This window comes from Balaenoptera musculus, chromosome 15 (assembly GCF_009873245.2).
Source record: "Balaenoptera musculus isolate JJ_BM4_2016_0621 chromosome 15, mBalMus1.pri.v3, whole genome shotgun sequence".
Taxonomy (NCBI): Eukaryota; Metazoa; Chordata; class Mammalia; order Artiodactyla; family Balaenopteridae; genus Balaenoptera; species Balaenoptera musculus.
In genome coordinates this window covers 81376839-81392360 of record NC_045799.1, presented here as the reverse complement: position 1 = coordinate 81392360, position 15522 = coordinate 81376839, and the positions used below count along the sequence as shown (strand labels likewise).

The 15522-nt window shown below is 40.9% G+C and overlaps 1 protein-coding gene across 1 annotated transcript in view; it reads right to left on the bottom strand.

Moving 5' to 3' along the window:
- Positions 1 to 180: 180 nt before the first annotated feature.
- The window catches only part of ZCWPW1 (zinc finger CW-type and PWWP domain containing 1), a 30192-nt gene continuing 14850 nt past the window's right edge, over positions 181 to 15522 (bottom strand). The window contains exons 9-18 of the mRNA XM_036826294.1: positions 14502 to 14618; positions 13647 to 13767; positions 12951 to 13026; positions 12441 to 12545; positions 11425 to 11508; positions 10751 to 10817; positions 10223 to 10338; positions 1689 to 1749; positions 1082 to 1216; positions 181 to 522 (exon numbers count right to left, since the gene is read on the bottom strand). Coding sequence (XP_036682189.1) covers positions 203 to 522; positions 1082 to 1216; positions 1689 to 1749; positions 10223 to 10338; positions 10751 to 10817; positions 11425 to 11508; positions 12441 to 12545; positions 12951 to 13026; positions 13647 to 13767; positions 14502 to 14618 — 1202 coding nt within the window. The 3' untranslated portion in view covers positions 181 to 202. The remainder of the gene's footprint in view (positions 523 to 1081; positions 1217 to 1688; positions 1750 to 10222; positions 10339 to 10750; positions 10818 to 11424; positions 11509 to 12440; positions 12546 to 12950; positions 13027 to 13646; positions 13768 to 14501; positions 14619 to 15522) is intronic.

Sequence of the window (15522 nt, the reverse complement as noted above, 5' to 3'; positions counted from 1 at the left end):
CAAGTGGTTGAGACGAACCAAACCAACTAAACCAGTAACCTGGTTTATTAACATAAACTGCACAACTCTGACCTTAGCCAACCAACCTCACAGCCAATGAACAAGCCCAACATTTATCAGCTTCTCGGGGCTCCTCTGAGAGGCTCTGCCTCTTGCTCCCACAGAAGGGATGAGAGAGCAGGAAGGCGGTGCGAGCCCACAGCTATTCCTCACAGGAGGCCACGGCGAGCCCCCCCGCGTCGTCTCTGTGCTGTGGCTCCGCCCTCTGCTCCGGCTCTTCTCCAACATCCGCCATGAGCTGGTCCAGGTCCAGGTCGCTGGAGTCCCCATCGTCAGAGGGGACACTTCCAGCCTCCTGAGGCTGCGGCTCCTGGGGTGCAGGCCCTTCTTTCCCCACCATGGGACAGGCCCCGGGAGGAGCTGGTGGGGTCAGGACCTCTGGCACTATTCTAGCTTCTTTTTCCTCAGATGAGTCACTTACTGGGGCCTTGCTTTGGGGAGCTTTAAATTTTTTCTTAGGGCCTAAATGAAAAAGTGATAAAACTGAGAGCCTTATTGGGTCATCTGTCCTCACCTTTTACAAGTCAAACTCCTAAATTTCTATTACCAAAACAATCTCTGGAAAAGATGACCTTTCTTAATAGAAAGAAAATGGGGTTTGGAGTCAGAAAGACTTGGATCCACAGGCTAGACATGGGTCTTGAGCAAACTTTATAAACCCTTTAAACCTCAGTCTCCTTATCTTTAAAATGGCAAATATCCAGTCACAGAGATACTGAAAGAATTAAAGAGAACAAGTATAGAAGTATCTATCTAGCCGGCCCACAGAAATATCAAAAAATGTTAATTCCCACCTCCTTACCATTCTCTTATCCCTGAATGTCCCTGAATCAAATCAAATAATAACGACCAAATGTTTCTACAGTGTGTGCTGTGTTCTATAATTTGGATGACACCCTTTTGGCCAAACTTTTTTTTTTTAAGTAATGAAAAGCTGTGAAATTGTTAAAAAATGATCAAAGGAGGGAAAATGCAGACATGAACCTCATTTCCCCAGTTTTCCCCAAGTCTTGAGCCTTACCTGGCTGCTCAGGTTCTGAATTCCCATGCCCCTTTTTCCCTCCCATTATGGGTAAAGGTGGAGGTGCAGATTCATTTCCCAGAGATCTCTTCATTGTCTTCCTTTGCGGGGTCCCATCTCGTCCATGTGCTCCACCTGCATCACCCCCAACCCCCAACCGTGAAGGACACTGGTTTATTTCTCACTGAGTGACAGTATGGCTAGGGTCCATAGACTCCCCACATTTGGTCTCCGCCTTGCATCTTCTGCTCATTTTCAATCTAGTGAGTCCTCTTGGTTCCTTTCTTTTCCCCAAATATTTCTTTTATTTTTCCCCCGGGTCTTCTTCTCTTTACAGTTCACCTCAGAACCCGCCTCCTCCAAGAAGTCATCCTTCTTGGCTAAGAATTTAAAACATTCATTCCACCTTTAACCTAAGATTTTATAATTCAACTCACAGAAGTGAGAAGGCTACAGCTTCCCTGACAACATTAGCATGAGTCTTGCTCATTTTCTCAGGTTCTGGAGCTGAGACGTCAGTAAGGCCCAGCCACATGCAGACTCTCCCACTCTGCTTCTGCCTTGCCTTAACTGTAGTACATGCCTCATTTCCAGCTGACTTGCTTACCTCTTTCCTTGGGTTTTTTGGTCTGAATTTTGGCTGGCTTGGGACCAGGCAAAGTTGGATCCTGAGAAAAATAAGGAGAGAAAAATAAGAAAATATAAATGAAGTCACATAATTGTGATTTAATAGAGTGGGATGCTACAGAAATGAGTGAACTTAAGGGAGTTCAAATTAGGTTCTGTGAGTCTGATACAATTTAAATCAATGACAGCACTTCCCTGGTGGCGCAGTGGTTAAGAATCCACCTGCCAATGCAGGGGACACAGGTTCGAGCCCTGGTCCAGGAAGATCCCACATGCTGCGGAGCAGCTAAGCCCGTGTGCCACAACTACTGAGCCTGTGCTCTAAAACCCACATGCCACAACTACTGAAGCCCACGCGCCTAGAGTCCGTGCTCCAAAACAAGAGAAGCCACTGCAATGAGAAGCCCGTGCACCTCAATGAAGAGTAGCCCCCCTCACTGCAACTAGAGAAGCCCCCACACAGCAATGAAGACCCAACGCAGCCGAAAATAAATAAAAATTTTTTAAATGTTTAAAAATAAATAAATAAATGACAACAGAGATAAAAATGTTCATCCTTCCCATTCTATTTGTTATTAGTCAATGCAAGGCTTTATGCACAAGAGAAGGAAATAAAATTAGGCCACAAACATGATAAAAACTGGTAAATTAAAAATTAAAAGAGAGGGGGCTTCCCTGGTGGCGCAGTGGTTGAGAATCTGCCTGCCAATGCAGGGGACGCGGGTTCGAGCCCTGGTCTGGGAAGATCCCACATGCCGCGGAGCAACTAGGCCCGTGAGCCACAATTACTGAGCCTGCGCATCTGGAGCCTGTGCTCCACAACAAGAGAGGCCACGATAGTGAGAGGCCCGCGCACCGCGATGAAGAGTGGCCCCCGCTTGCCGCAACTAGAGAAAGCCCTCGCACAGAAACGAAGACCCAACACAGCCATAAATAAGTAAATAAAATAAAATGTGCAAGTCAACCTTTTAAAAAAAAAAAAAAAATTAAAAGAGAAAGTGAAAAATCTACATTTCAGAGCTTCTAGTTTCCAGATCTACACGCAAGGAGCTTGGAAGCTGTAACTGTGTTCTAACAACTAAAAAGCTGAACAGACTGAAATACCAATAACTCTTCTTAGATCCATAAGAACGGTGAGGACACAGGGAAAACCTCTGCCCTCAAAACTGAAGATACACAGGCAAATACAGGGAGTCATGCTTATCAGAACATACACTCACAAGCAGAAACCACCAAGAGAACTAGTGTCAGGATAGGAAAACCTCAACAGTAATAAAGGAATTGCTCAGTGTGGACAAGTCTGAGAGTTAAAAACTCCAGGGATACCCAGTCATGGGGGACTTCCAGACTTTTTGTGAGTTTTACATCCAGGAGCTCAACCAGATTCTCACAGAAAATATCAAAGAAAAACTCCTTCATGCTTCCAGCAGGGAGAGGGGGAAAGAACCATTCTGAAATATACCAGAGCATTCTGTTCTTCTTAACAAAACCTACCCTCAGGAGAAACCAGTTAACCAGAGCCTAACCTACTAGGGTGTTAACAGAGCCTAACTGTCCTTGGGGTAGCGAAACACCCAACTTCAGCCCACTCTAATCATCCTGTCCCACCTAAGGGGGTGGGAAAAAACTAAGAAACACTGCGAAGTTTACAGTCCAGAGGCATAAGTTCATTAATAGACTTAGACCCAATCACAGGATATAGAACACTTCCCCTCCCCTGACACCTTACCACCACATTACTAAAGGTATATTTACAGCAGTACTTTTTACCTGGTACATCATATCTGGCAATCAAGAAAAAAACTACAAGGCATATCAAATGGCAAAAACACAACCTGAAGAGACAGAGCAAGTATCAAAACCAGGGGCTTCCCTGGTGGCACAGTGGTTAAGAATCCGCCTGCCAATGCAGGGAACACAGGTTCAAGCCCTGGTCCGGGAAGATCCCACATGCTACAGAGCAACTAAGCCCGTGAGCCACAACTACTGAGCCTGCGCTCTAGAGTCCGCGAGCCACAACTACTGAGCCTGCGTTCCGCAACTACTGAAGCCCGTGTGCCTAGAGCCTGTGCTCCGCAACAAGAGAAGCCACTGCAATGAGAAGCCTGCACACTGCAACAAAGAGTAGCCCCCGCTCCCTGCAACTAGAGAAAGCCCACGTGCAGCAACGAAGACCCAACGCAGCCAAAAATAAATAAATAAATTTTTTAAAAAAAGTATCAAAACCAAACATGCTAGAGAATTATCAGATTGGAAATTTAAAGCAAATATGATTAACATGCAAAGGGCTCTAAAGGATAAAGTAGACAGCATTCAAGAACAGATGAGCAATGTAAGCAAAGAGATGGAAATCCTAAGAAAGAATCAAAAGGAAATGCTGGGGATCAAAAACACTGTAACTAAAATGAAGAATGCCTTTGACGGGCTTACTGGTAGACTGGTCACAGCTGAGGAAAGAATCTCTGAACTTGAGGATATCTCAAAAGAAACCTTCAAAACTGAAAATCAAAGAGAACAAAGACTGGAAAAAAGAATGAAATATCCAAAGATTGTAGGATGACTACAGAATGTATAGATATGTGTAATGGGAATACCAGAAGGAGAAGAAAAAGAGAAATATTGAAAACAATAATGACTGAGAATTTCCCAAATTAATGTCAGACACCAAACCACAGATCCAGGAAGCTCAGAGAACACCAAGAAGGATAAATGCCAAACAGCCACACCAAGGCATATTATTTTCAAACTACAGAAAATTAAAGTCCTGAAAGAAGCCAAAGGAAAAAAAAAATCTTACCTGATATGCTAAGGAAGGGGAGAAAATGGAATCATATAAAAGCTCAATCAAAACCACAAAAGGCAGAAAAAGAATGGAAGACAAAAGTAAGAAGAAAGAACAAGGGCAACAAATAAAAAACAGTAACAAATATTGTAGATAATAATCCAACTGTATTAATAATTACTGTGAACATCAACAGTCTAAATGCCTGTCTAAAATGACCAATTAAAAGACACAGATTGTCTGAATGGATCAAAAAAGAAGATCCAACTATGTATTGCCTACAAGAACCCCACTTAAAATATAAAGATACATATAGATTGTAAAAGTAAATGAATGAGGAAAAATATACCATGCTAACACTAATCAAAAGAAAGCAGGAGTAGCTGTATGTTAATTTCAGACAGAGCAGACTTCAAAGCAAGTAAAGTTATCAGGGATAAAAAAGGGCATTACATAATGATAAAGGGGTTAGTTCTCCAAGAACACATAACAATCCTTAAAGTGTATGCACCTAACAAGAGAACACCAAACTACATGAGGCAAAAACTGACAGAACTGCAAAGAGAAATAGTTGATTCCACTATCATAGCTGGAAATTTCAACAACCCTCTATCAGAAATGAACAGGTTCAGCAGGTAGAAAATCAGTGAGGACACAGTTGAACTCAACGACACCATCAATCAACTAGATATAACTGGCATCTATAGACTACTTTATCCAACAACAGCAGAATACACATTCTTCTCAAGCTCACATGGAGCACTCACCAAGACTGACCACTGGGCCATAAAATACAAATTAACAACTCTAAAAGAAGAAAAATCAGGGGCTTCCCTGGTGGCGCAGTGGTTAAGAACCCGCCTGCCAATGCAGGAGACACGGGTTCGAGCCCTGGTCCGGGAAGATCCCACGTGCCATGGAGCAACTAAGTCCGTGCGCCACAACTACTGCACCTGTGCTCTAGAGCCCACTCGCCACAACTACTGAAGCCCACGCGTCTAGAGCTTGTGCTCTGCAACAAGAGAAGCCACTGCAATGAGAAGCCTGCGCACCACAATGATGAGTAGCCTCCACTCGCCACAACTAGAGAAAGCCCATGTACAGCAATGAAGACCCAAAGCCGCCAAAAAAAAAAAGAATAGAAATCATACTATGTCTGCTCTTAGACCACAATGGAATTAACAGAAAGATAACTGGAAAAATCCCAAAACACATGGATATTAAACAACACACTTCTGAATAACACATAGGTCAAAGAAGAAACCTTAAGAGAAATTTTTTAATATATTGAACTAAATAAAATGAAAATACAACTTATCAAAATTTGTGGGATGCAGTGAAAGCAGTGCTTAGTGGGAAATTTATAGCATTGAATGATATATTAGAAAAAAAGAAAGATCTAAAATCAATGATGTAGGTTTCAACCTTAGGAAACCAGAAAAACTAGAAAAAGAGCAAGTTAAATCCAAAGCAAGCAGAAGAAAAAATATAATTAGAGCATAAATCAATGAAATTGAAAACAGGAAATCCATAGGAAAAAATCAACAAAACTAAAAGTTGGTTCTTTGAAAAGATCAATAAAATTGATAAACCTCTAGGTAGGCTAACTAAGAAAAAAGAGAGAGGAAATAAATTAATATCAGAAATTAAGGAGGCGACATCACTATAGATCCCAAGGATATTAAAAGACTAATAAAGGAATACTACAAAGAATGTTATGCCCACGAATTTGATAACCAAGATGAAACGGACCACTTCCTTAAAAGACACAATCTGCCAAAACTCACACAAGAAGAAATAGACAACTTGAATAGGCCTATATCTAATAAATAAATTGAATCAGTAATTAATATCCTTCTAAAACAGAAAGCACCAGGTCCAGATGGGTTAACAGTGAATTTTACTAAACATTTAGTGAACAGATTATACCAATTCTCTATAATCTCTTTCAGAGGATAGAAGCAGAGAGTATTTCCTAACTGATTCTATGAGGCCAGCATTACCCTAATACCGAAACCAGACAAAGACATTACAAGAAAAGAAAACTAGAGATCAATATGTCTGATAAAGAGATGTAAAAATCCTCAACAACATATTAGGAAATCAAATCCAACAATGTATAAGAAGAATTATACACCATGAACAAGTGAGATTTATCCAAGGCATGCAAGTCTGGTTCAACATTCGAAAATCAATTCATGTAATCCATCACATCAACAGCTAAAAAAGAAAAATCATGTGATCCTATCAATAGATGCAGAAAAAGCATTTGACAAAATCCAACAATCATTCATAATAAAAACTCTCAGTAAATAAGGAATAGAGAGGAACTTCCTCAACTTCATAAAGAATATATCCACAAAACCTACAACTAACATCACACTTAATGGTGAGAAACTAGAAGCTTTCCCACTAAGATCAAGAATAGGGCAAGGATGTCGCCTCTCACCACTCCTTTTCAATATCATAGTGGAAGCTCCAGCTAATGCAATAAGACAAAGGAAATAAAAGGTATAGAGACTGAGAAGGAAGAAATGAAATTGTGTTTGCAGGTGACATGATTATCTATGTAGAAAATCCAAAAGTATCAACTAAAAACTCTAGGAACTAATAAGTGATTATAGCAAGGTTGCAGGACACAAGGTTAATATACAAAAGTTCATCACTTTTCTACATACCAGCAATATACAAATGGAATTTGATAGTTAAAAACACATTTATATACCATTTATATTAGCACCAAAAAAATTAAATAGTTAGGTATAAATCTAGCAAAATATATACAAGATCTATATGAGGAAAACTACAAAACTCTGGTGAATGAAATCAAAGAAGAACTAAGTAAATGGAGAAACAGTCCATGTCTGTAGATAAGAAGACTCAATACTGTCAAGATGTTAGTTTTTCCCAGCTTGATCTATAGAATCAATGTAACGTCAATCAAAATCCCAGCAAGTTATTCTGTGGATATCAACAAACTGATTCTAAAGTTATATGGAAAAACAATAGATCTAGAATAGCCAATACAATATTGAAAAAGAAGGACAAAGTTGGGGGACTGACCCCATCTAACTTCAAGACTTAGTGTAAAGCTACCGTAATCAAGACAGTGTGGTATTGGTAAAAGAACAGACAAATAGGTCAATGGAACAGACTAGAGAGCCCAGAAATAGACCCAGATAAATATAGTCAGCTGATCTTTGACAACGAAGCAAAGGCAATACAATGGAGCAAAGACAGTCTTTCCAACAAATAGTGGTGGAACTACAAAAAAATTAATCTAGGCACAGACCTTACACCCCTCACAAAAATAAACTCAAAATGTATTATAGATCTCAGTGTAAAATGTAAAGCTATAAAACTGCTAGAAGATAACACAGGAGAAAATCTGGATAACCTTGGGTATGGCAATGAGTTTTTATGTATAACACTGAAGGCACAATCCATAAAAGAAATAATTGATAGGCTGGACTCCATTAAAATTAAAAACTTCTGCTCTGTGACACTGTCCTCGACAATGTCAAGGGAGTGAGAAGACAAGTCACAGACTGAGGAAAAAAGACTCACGATAAAGGACTATTATCTAAAATAAAAAAAGACAAATGAACTTATTTACAAAACAGAAATAGACCCACAGATATAGAAAACAAACTTATGGTTACCAAAGGGGAAAAGGGGGAGGAATAAATTAGGAGGTTGGGATTAACATATATACACTACTATATATAAAATAGATAACCAACAAGGACCTACTATATATCACAATATTTTGTAATAACCTATAAGGGAAAAGAATCTGAAAAAGAATATATATATATATATATAGCACTGAATCACTGTGCTATACATATGAAACGAGCACATTATAAATCAACTATACTTCAATAAAATAAAAAATAAAATAAAATATACAAAGAACTCATAAAACTCAACAATAAGAGGGCTTCCCTGGTGGCACCGTGGTTAAGAATCTGCCTGCCAATGCAGGGGACACGGGTTGGAGCCCTGGACTGGGAAGATCCCACATGCCACAGAGCAACTAAGTCCGTGCGCCATAACTACTGAGCCTGCACTCTAGAGCCCGTGAGCCACAACTACTGAGCCTGCGTGCTGCAACTAATGAAGCCCACACGTCTAGAGCCCGTGCTCCACAACAAGAGAAGCCACCACAATGAGAAGCCTGAGCACCGCAACAAAGAGTAGCCCCTGCTCGCCGCAACTAGAGAAAGCCCGCGCGCAGCAACCAAGACCCAATGGCAGCCAAAAAAATAAAAATAAAATAAATAAATAAATTTTAAAAAAAACCCTCAACAATAAGAAAATAAACAACTCAATTTAAAAATGGGCCACACACCTTAATGGATATCTCACCAAAGGAGATATACAAATGGCCAATAAGAATATAAAAAGATGCTCCACATCATATGTCATCAGGAAAATGCAAATTAAAACCACAAAATACCACTACACACCTATTAAAATGGCCAAAATCCAGAACACTGACAATACCAAATGCTGGCAAGGATGTGGAGCAATAGGAACTCTCATTCATTGCTGGTGGGAATGCAAAATGGTACAGCCACTTTGGAAGATAGTTTGATGGTTTCTTACAAAACAAAACATACTCTACCATACAATCCAGCAATTAAGCTCCCTGATATTTACTCCAAAGGAGTTAAAAACTTATGTTCCCACAAAACCATAGTTATAGTGGCTTTATCCATAATTGCTCAAACTTGGAAGGAACCAAGATGTCCTTCTGTAGGTGAATGGATAAATAAACTGTGGTATATCCAGAAAAATACAATATTATTCAGCCAAAAAAATTAATAAATGAGCTATCAAGCCATGAAAATACATGGAGAAATCGTAAATGCATAGTTGCAAGCGAAAGAAGCTAGTCTGAAAAGGTTACACATACTGTATGATTCCCACTATATGGTATTTCAGAGAAGGCAAAACTACGGAGACAGTAAAAAAAAATCAGTGGTTGTCAGTGGTTGAGGGGTATGGGAGGAAAGGGATGAGTAAATGGAACACACAAAATTTTTAGGGCAGTAAAAATACTCTGTATGATACCATAATGATGGATATGTGTCATTATACATTTGTCCAGGCGCATAGAATGTACAACACCAAGAGTGAGTCCTAATGTAAACTATGGACTTTGTGTGATTATGATGTGTCAATGTAGGTTCATCAACTGTAAACAAATGCACCACTCCGGTGGGATGTTGATAACAGAGGAGGCTATACATGTGTGGGGGCAGGAGGTACATAGAGACTCTCTGTACCTTCTTCTCAGTTTTCCTGTTAACATAAAACTGCTCTTAAAAAGTCTTTAAATATGAAAAATATACGTATTTCATATGCCTGAAAACAGACTAAGGAAATAAAATAATGAATATCCTAAGTGTTCACACAGGGAAGAAAGGAGAGTGAAGAGAGGCAACCTGCTATTCTCTGAAATTGCTCCAGTAGGAACCAAAGAACTACAGTAAGAACTGAGATTATAATCAAAAAATAAGTTCCTAGAGATATGAGATATTAGAGAGAATAACTGAGGAGAGAGGAGACTCTCCTTCCCTGAAGACCCCCTAAGAGATAAAACCAGCCAGCCAGTCAGGGCTACTCTGACGCAGGGACAGGACGGTTCCTTAGAAAATATAAATCCATGCTAACCAGATGCCCTACAGCAATCTCCTAAAAGGAATCCCCAAGATCAATCTTACTTTCTTCTGTTGCTCTTCCTCCTCTTCCTCCAACTCTGACTCTTCCTCTAACTCTGACTCTTCCTCTTCTTTCTCCAAGCAGGAATCTAAGCTGTTAGCCCCAGAGAGCATTACGTCTAGAACAGGAATAGGAAGGAAAGGCTAAATAATTTATCTGATAAAATAGGTGATGAGTTAGTGGAGCTGATCCCAGAGAATCAGTCTTCTAATTCTGCCTTTCAGATCCAAGTCACATTTTCTCCACGAAATCTGATCCTAGATTATCATGGTTCCACCCTTTTCAAAGTCCTGTCACTATTCAACATGCACCCTCCCTCCCTACTCCCTTTTTTTCTCCATTCCTCTCTCTACCCATCTGTGCATCCATCCATCCTGGACACTTGGTCAATGGCATTCATGGAGAGCCTCCTATTATAGAATCCAGAACTAGGTTGATAATATTGGATATAAAATAAAAGCTTCAGTTGCTGCCCTCAAGAAGGAATCCCTTCCATCTCTCTCTAGTCTTTAACCTCCTACTCATCCTACCTTTTCCTTCCCCACTGTTGTCAGATCCACTGTATCGGCTCCAGAAACCAAACAGGTTAACCCGCTCCTGAGGGAACCAAGAAACAAAAGCATCATCTACTACTCTCCCAGGGGCTATTTTTGTCCTCTGTCTTCAAGGTTTTTAGTTATAGAATTTGTATTCATATTCCATACCATTTTCACTTGAAATTTCATACTTTCTATCTAGATTTTTATAGAGCTTACCTATTATAATATGTTATAATATTATAATATACAATATTATTATAACTTCTTTTTCCAGTTTGTTTATAATTCAGTTAATAACTGGGAAGGGGAGATTCACTGTCGTTCTCTACCCCACCCAAAAGCAGAATTTGAGGGTAAAAGCTGACTCCACATAAAACAGAAGATAAGGTACATACACCTGAGACTCGAAGTTAAATAGGTTGGTGGGATTCCCCCTACCAACAGTCCCTGTTTGGACTGAGAAAAGATCCCATTTGTCCAAGGGTAGGGAAAAGAATGGATGATTTAAGGCATCAAGGGAAGCTGGCCTGGGAAGGAAAGACTAGTTTTAGGACTAAGACTGTGTAATGGGGAGGGACAGCCGGTTTTCTACAGTAGGAAATGTATAACTTGCTTTGTGTCCCAAGTCCCAAAGAGAAGCAGGTATGTGATCTAAACTTTCCCACCTGAATACTGATCTGCTCTGCCTCTTGAGCCATCATCAGGGCTGCCCCCAGTTTCTGGCTGCAGTCCTTACTCCTGCACTTTTTCTGAAATGAAAGAAGATTTCAGAAAAGTGACTCTAACATACTGCTACTCACCAGACATTATCTTCACATTTATTTCCAGTTTCTGGTATTGATATGATACTCCTATTCTTAATCTTTTGAGCTCAGAGACACAATCCCATCTTATACCCAAACAAACTTTTCATCAATTTCTAGCAAAACTTTCAACCAACATTTTGGTGTCCTCTCCAAAGTAAAGCCCATGGAAATTTGTAAAGGCAAAATTAAAGGAGTTCAGATGACTGTACTTCTAAGCTTCTCACAAGTTTCTTTAGATCCAGCTGCTTGATTTAGTACTCACTGCCTGATTTTCTAAGGTCCCTGAGCTCCTAAACCTCTGCTCATTTGCAAGGCTCATGAAGCCCAAAGTGATTATAGGGAAGAAATATTATTTAGTTAATTCAGTGGTTCTCAACCAGGGGAGATTTTCCCCCCCCAGAATATATTTGGCAATGCCTAGAGACAATTTTTTGGTTGTCACAGCTAGGATTAGGGGTCTTACCGGCTAGATGCCAGTAGGATGCCAAGGATGCTGCTAAAACTCCTACAATGCCTAGGAATCTCCTCACAACAAAAAATTATCTGGCCCAAAATGTCAAGTGTCGAGACTGAGAAACCCTAAGTTAATCTGTGCCTTCATTTCTATCACACCTGCTTTGGCTAAACTGTAGAAAACCATGGTCTTTAGGAAGGCCCTCTATCTGCAGACAGGGAAAGAGACTAAGAAAAATCATTATCCTGCTGCAATCCTGGTAGAAAGAAGTGTACCTCATGAATAACCTCACCCTTGCATACTTGGTCAGATATGTACTTTCTCCTGACACAGCTTCCCCTGGGAGAAATCAGGTTTAATAAAGGGAAGATTTAGTTTTTCAAGTTCCCTGTATCACAACTGACCCCTGAGGGTTGCTCACCACTCCAGCTAACTCCAGGGATAGCTCCTGGAAGTTCTTTAGCATGTTGACTGGGATCCAAGCACGAGAGACTGTTTCTCCAAAAAATGTCACATGGTACTTGGACTGTAATAAAAAGATGGTTCTGTTATAGCCTCTTGTCCTTCTTGCTTTGGCCCTCTAGCCAGAAAAGGCAGGAGAAGAACTGAGGATTCACAAGGAAGGAGGGGCTGGGCCTTGTCTGTTCCTTTAAACCTGACCCACATATCCCACCTCATTCCATTGTTCTTCCATCCTGACCTCAGGAGTCCTAACCAAAGCATATTTATCAAAACATAAATGTCCTAGTAATGAATAAATTTTAATTAGATACAAGTTTGTTTCTATATCTTTCTGTCACTCTAGCTAAGAATCTGTTTCTGCTTGTGTCTGCTGGCTATGTCTATATTTCTAACTCTGTACATCTGTTAGGATAGATTTGTGCATTACTTTGGCCTGAGCACCTACCCACCCTGAATCAGGAGAACTCACCGGCAGGGAATCAAGATGAGATGCAAAAAGAAAATATTCCCCCAGGTCAGGATCAGATTCTACCATGCCTGGCCACCTGGAGAAGACAGATGGGTGTAGGGGATGGAAGAGAAGGGGTCAGGTGAACAGAACACAAACTCATCAATATACATGTACATAAAAGGGCAATATGTTTCGCAAATAAAGGACCCCCAAAATACACCCCTCTGTCAACCCTCCACAGTGGTCACTACCAAATGATTGAAGTGACTTCCATCAATGTACAAAGAAGCTCAGAATCTTCCTAGTAAAAATATCTTATCCTTCTAGGCCTCCTGGCAACCCTGAGAACAAAATCTTCTAAGGACATCTCCAAAAAAGAAGCTATTCCACCCTTCCTTGTTCTCTTTACTTTGTATATCTCTCATTTCCCAATGTCTAAAAAAATATCTTAGAGCCACTCTTCTCTTTCTACCCATCCAGGGTAGAACTGTCCAACCCTTTTTTCCGGGGAGATACCATCTCCATCGTGAAACCTCTAGAAAACAGGTTCTTTCAAAGCCTCCAAGCTTAGCACTTTATATTCTCCCTCACCCATGCTCTTTCTAAGGCAGGTACCATTTCCATTATAAATCCCTTCCATTTCCTTCCTTCCCTGCTTGAATCTACCACTCCCAAGTTCATGAAGGATGCTCTGACTCTGCCATAGCGCCCTACCAGGGGTAACCGTATTGCTTGGCCCAGATGATGGATCCTGGGATGTAGGAGGCATAGGCCACTTCACTCTCATGCCCTGTCCAGGTCTCCTCAGGGATATCACAGTGATTATACTCCAAATCTGCCAAAAGAGAGGAGGAATGAAGGGATGGAAAGAGCCTCATAAGGTGAAAATCTGGATGAGGGCAGAGGAGAGGACAAGAAGAAATTGGTATATGCAGCAGGTAGGACCAAAAGGACACCTGGGAGACCCATGAAGGAAATGCAGCCAGAGCCTGGAGAAGTAGGAGCGCTGCCTCGTTATGCTCTGTAGAAAGAGACTCCAAACTTCTACCTACATCCCACGTGTCTGACCCTGCTTCCATCAGTGTAACATCATGAAGGTAATTTCTCTGATATTCTGTTTTCTCATCTGTAAAATAGTTGGGCTAGACTAGAGCTTCATAATCTCTTTCAAGTAGTTTCAAACATTCTAGAATTCTAAGCCACTGAATCTCTCTCACTGGCTTTTCCCCATACACCCCATATCCCTTCCTATCTGCCAACCCAATACCAACAATCTAATCAGATTGACAGGCTCAAACCAATGCTGAAGAAAATGGAATTCACTCAGAACATACGTTTAGATTCCAGGGCTCTCCTCACAACATAGCTCTTCATGGTGTCTTCCTCTAGCCCTTTATGCCAGATTCATCTTGACATGACAGCAAGATCCCTCCCTCTCCCCAAACACTAACTACAAGGACCCCTGGAGTCCTAACTATACTTTTGTCATATTTAATCTAAAGGATGAAAGCAGGGAAAGAAAGGGACAAACAATAAAAACTGAAAAAAAAAATTTCCACTCCATTCTACCTGTATTCTGGTCACAGGACCAATTATCTGGGAGGACTGAGGGGTCAATGTTCCCACGTAGCCGCCTCCATTTCTCACAGTTTGGGGAGGAACACTGGACCCAGACTAGACATTGACCTGTCACAGGAAAAAGCCTGATATAAGAGACTCAAAAATATGTTCTTCCTTCTTCAATTTAATTAAAATCAATATACTCCCTGCCACCACCACCTCTGCCAGAATCACATAGCCTTAGAGATCAACTCATTCAATCCCTAACTTATAAATGGTAAAACCAAAAGCTCAGAGGAGATAACTGACTGCTAAAGATCAGTCTAAATTGGTGGCAAAGCTGCACTTAGAGCCCAGGTCTCACATCTCAATCTTTCTCCTATACCATGCTATCATCTCTCCTCCCCCAAGGCAGAAAGGAGTGTTTCCTGTATTGACAGTTCTTAAAAAGGATGTCTGGCATATTTCTGGCTAGTGCCTCATTTCTCTGAGGGCACGTCACTACTAAAAAGGTCTTCTGAAGGACTAACCAGCACCTCTTTTGTGCACAGCATCCGGAGTTCCTGTTTCAACCTCAACAAATTAACCTGACACCAAATCACCAAGTTGCAGCCTTTGGGACCAACAGCCCTGAGTTCACCCCTCTCCAAAAGACAGGTTTAAGCCTATTGTTTCTCAAACTATTTACTTCAGGCTGTGCTCAATGGCCAAACACTCCTTTTATCCATTACCTTCCAAACTCTCATCTCCACCTTTCTCTACCCCCACATCTTCTAAGTTGACCCAACGTCCCACAAAGCCTCTCCTCTCTCCCTCCCAAACTCTTCCACTATAGTCTTTGGGATTCCAAACAAAAGCAACAGAAGTCCACATGTCTTCAATCTCTTCTCTGAAATTCTGCCTCCTGTCTGAAATCTGGTGATGCGCTAATGACACTGCACCAACCCGACCCCACCCCACCGCTGAAGCCCTCTAAGAAGAGCCTGTCCTTCTCACATACCCCACGCCAGAAAGTGGGGTCAGCATCATC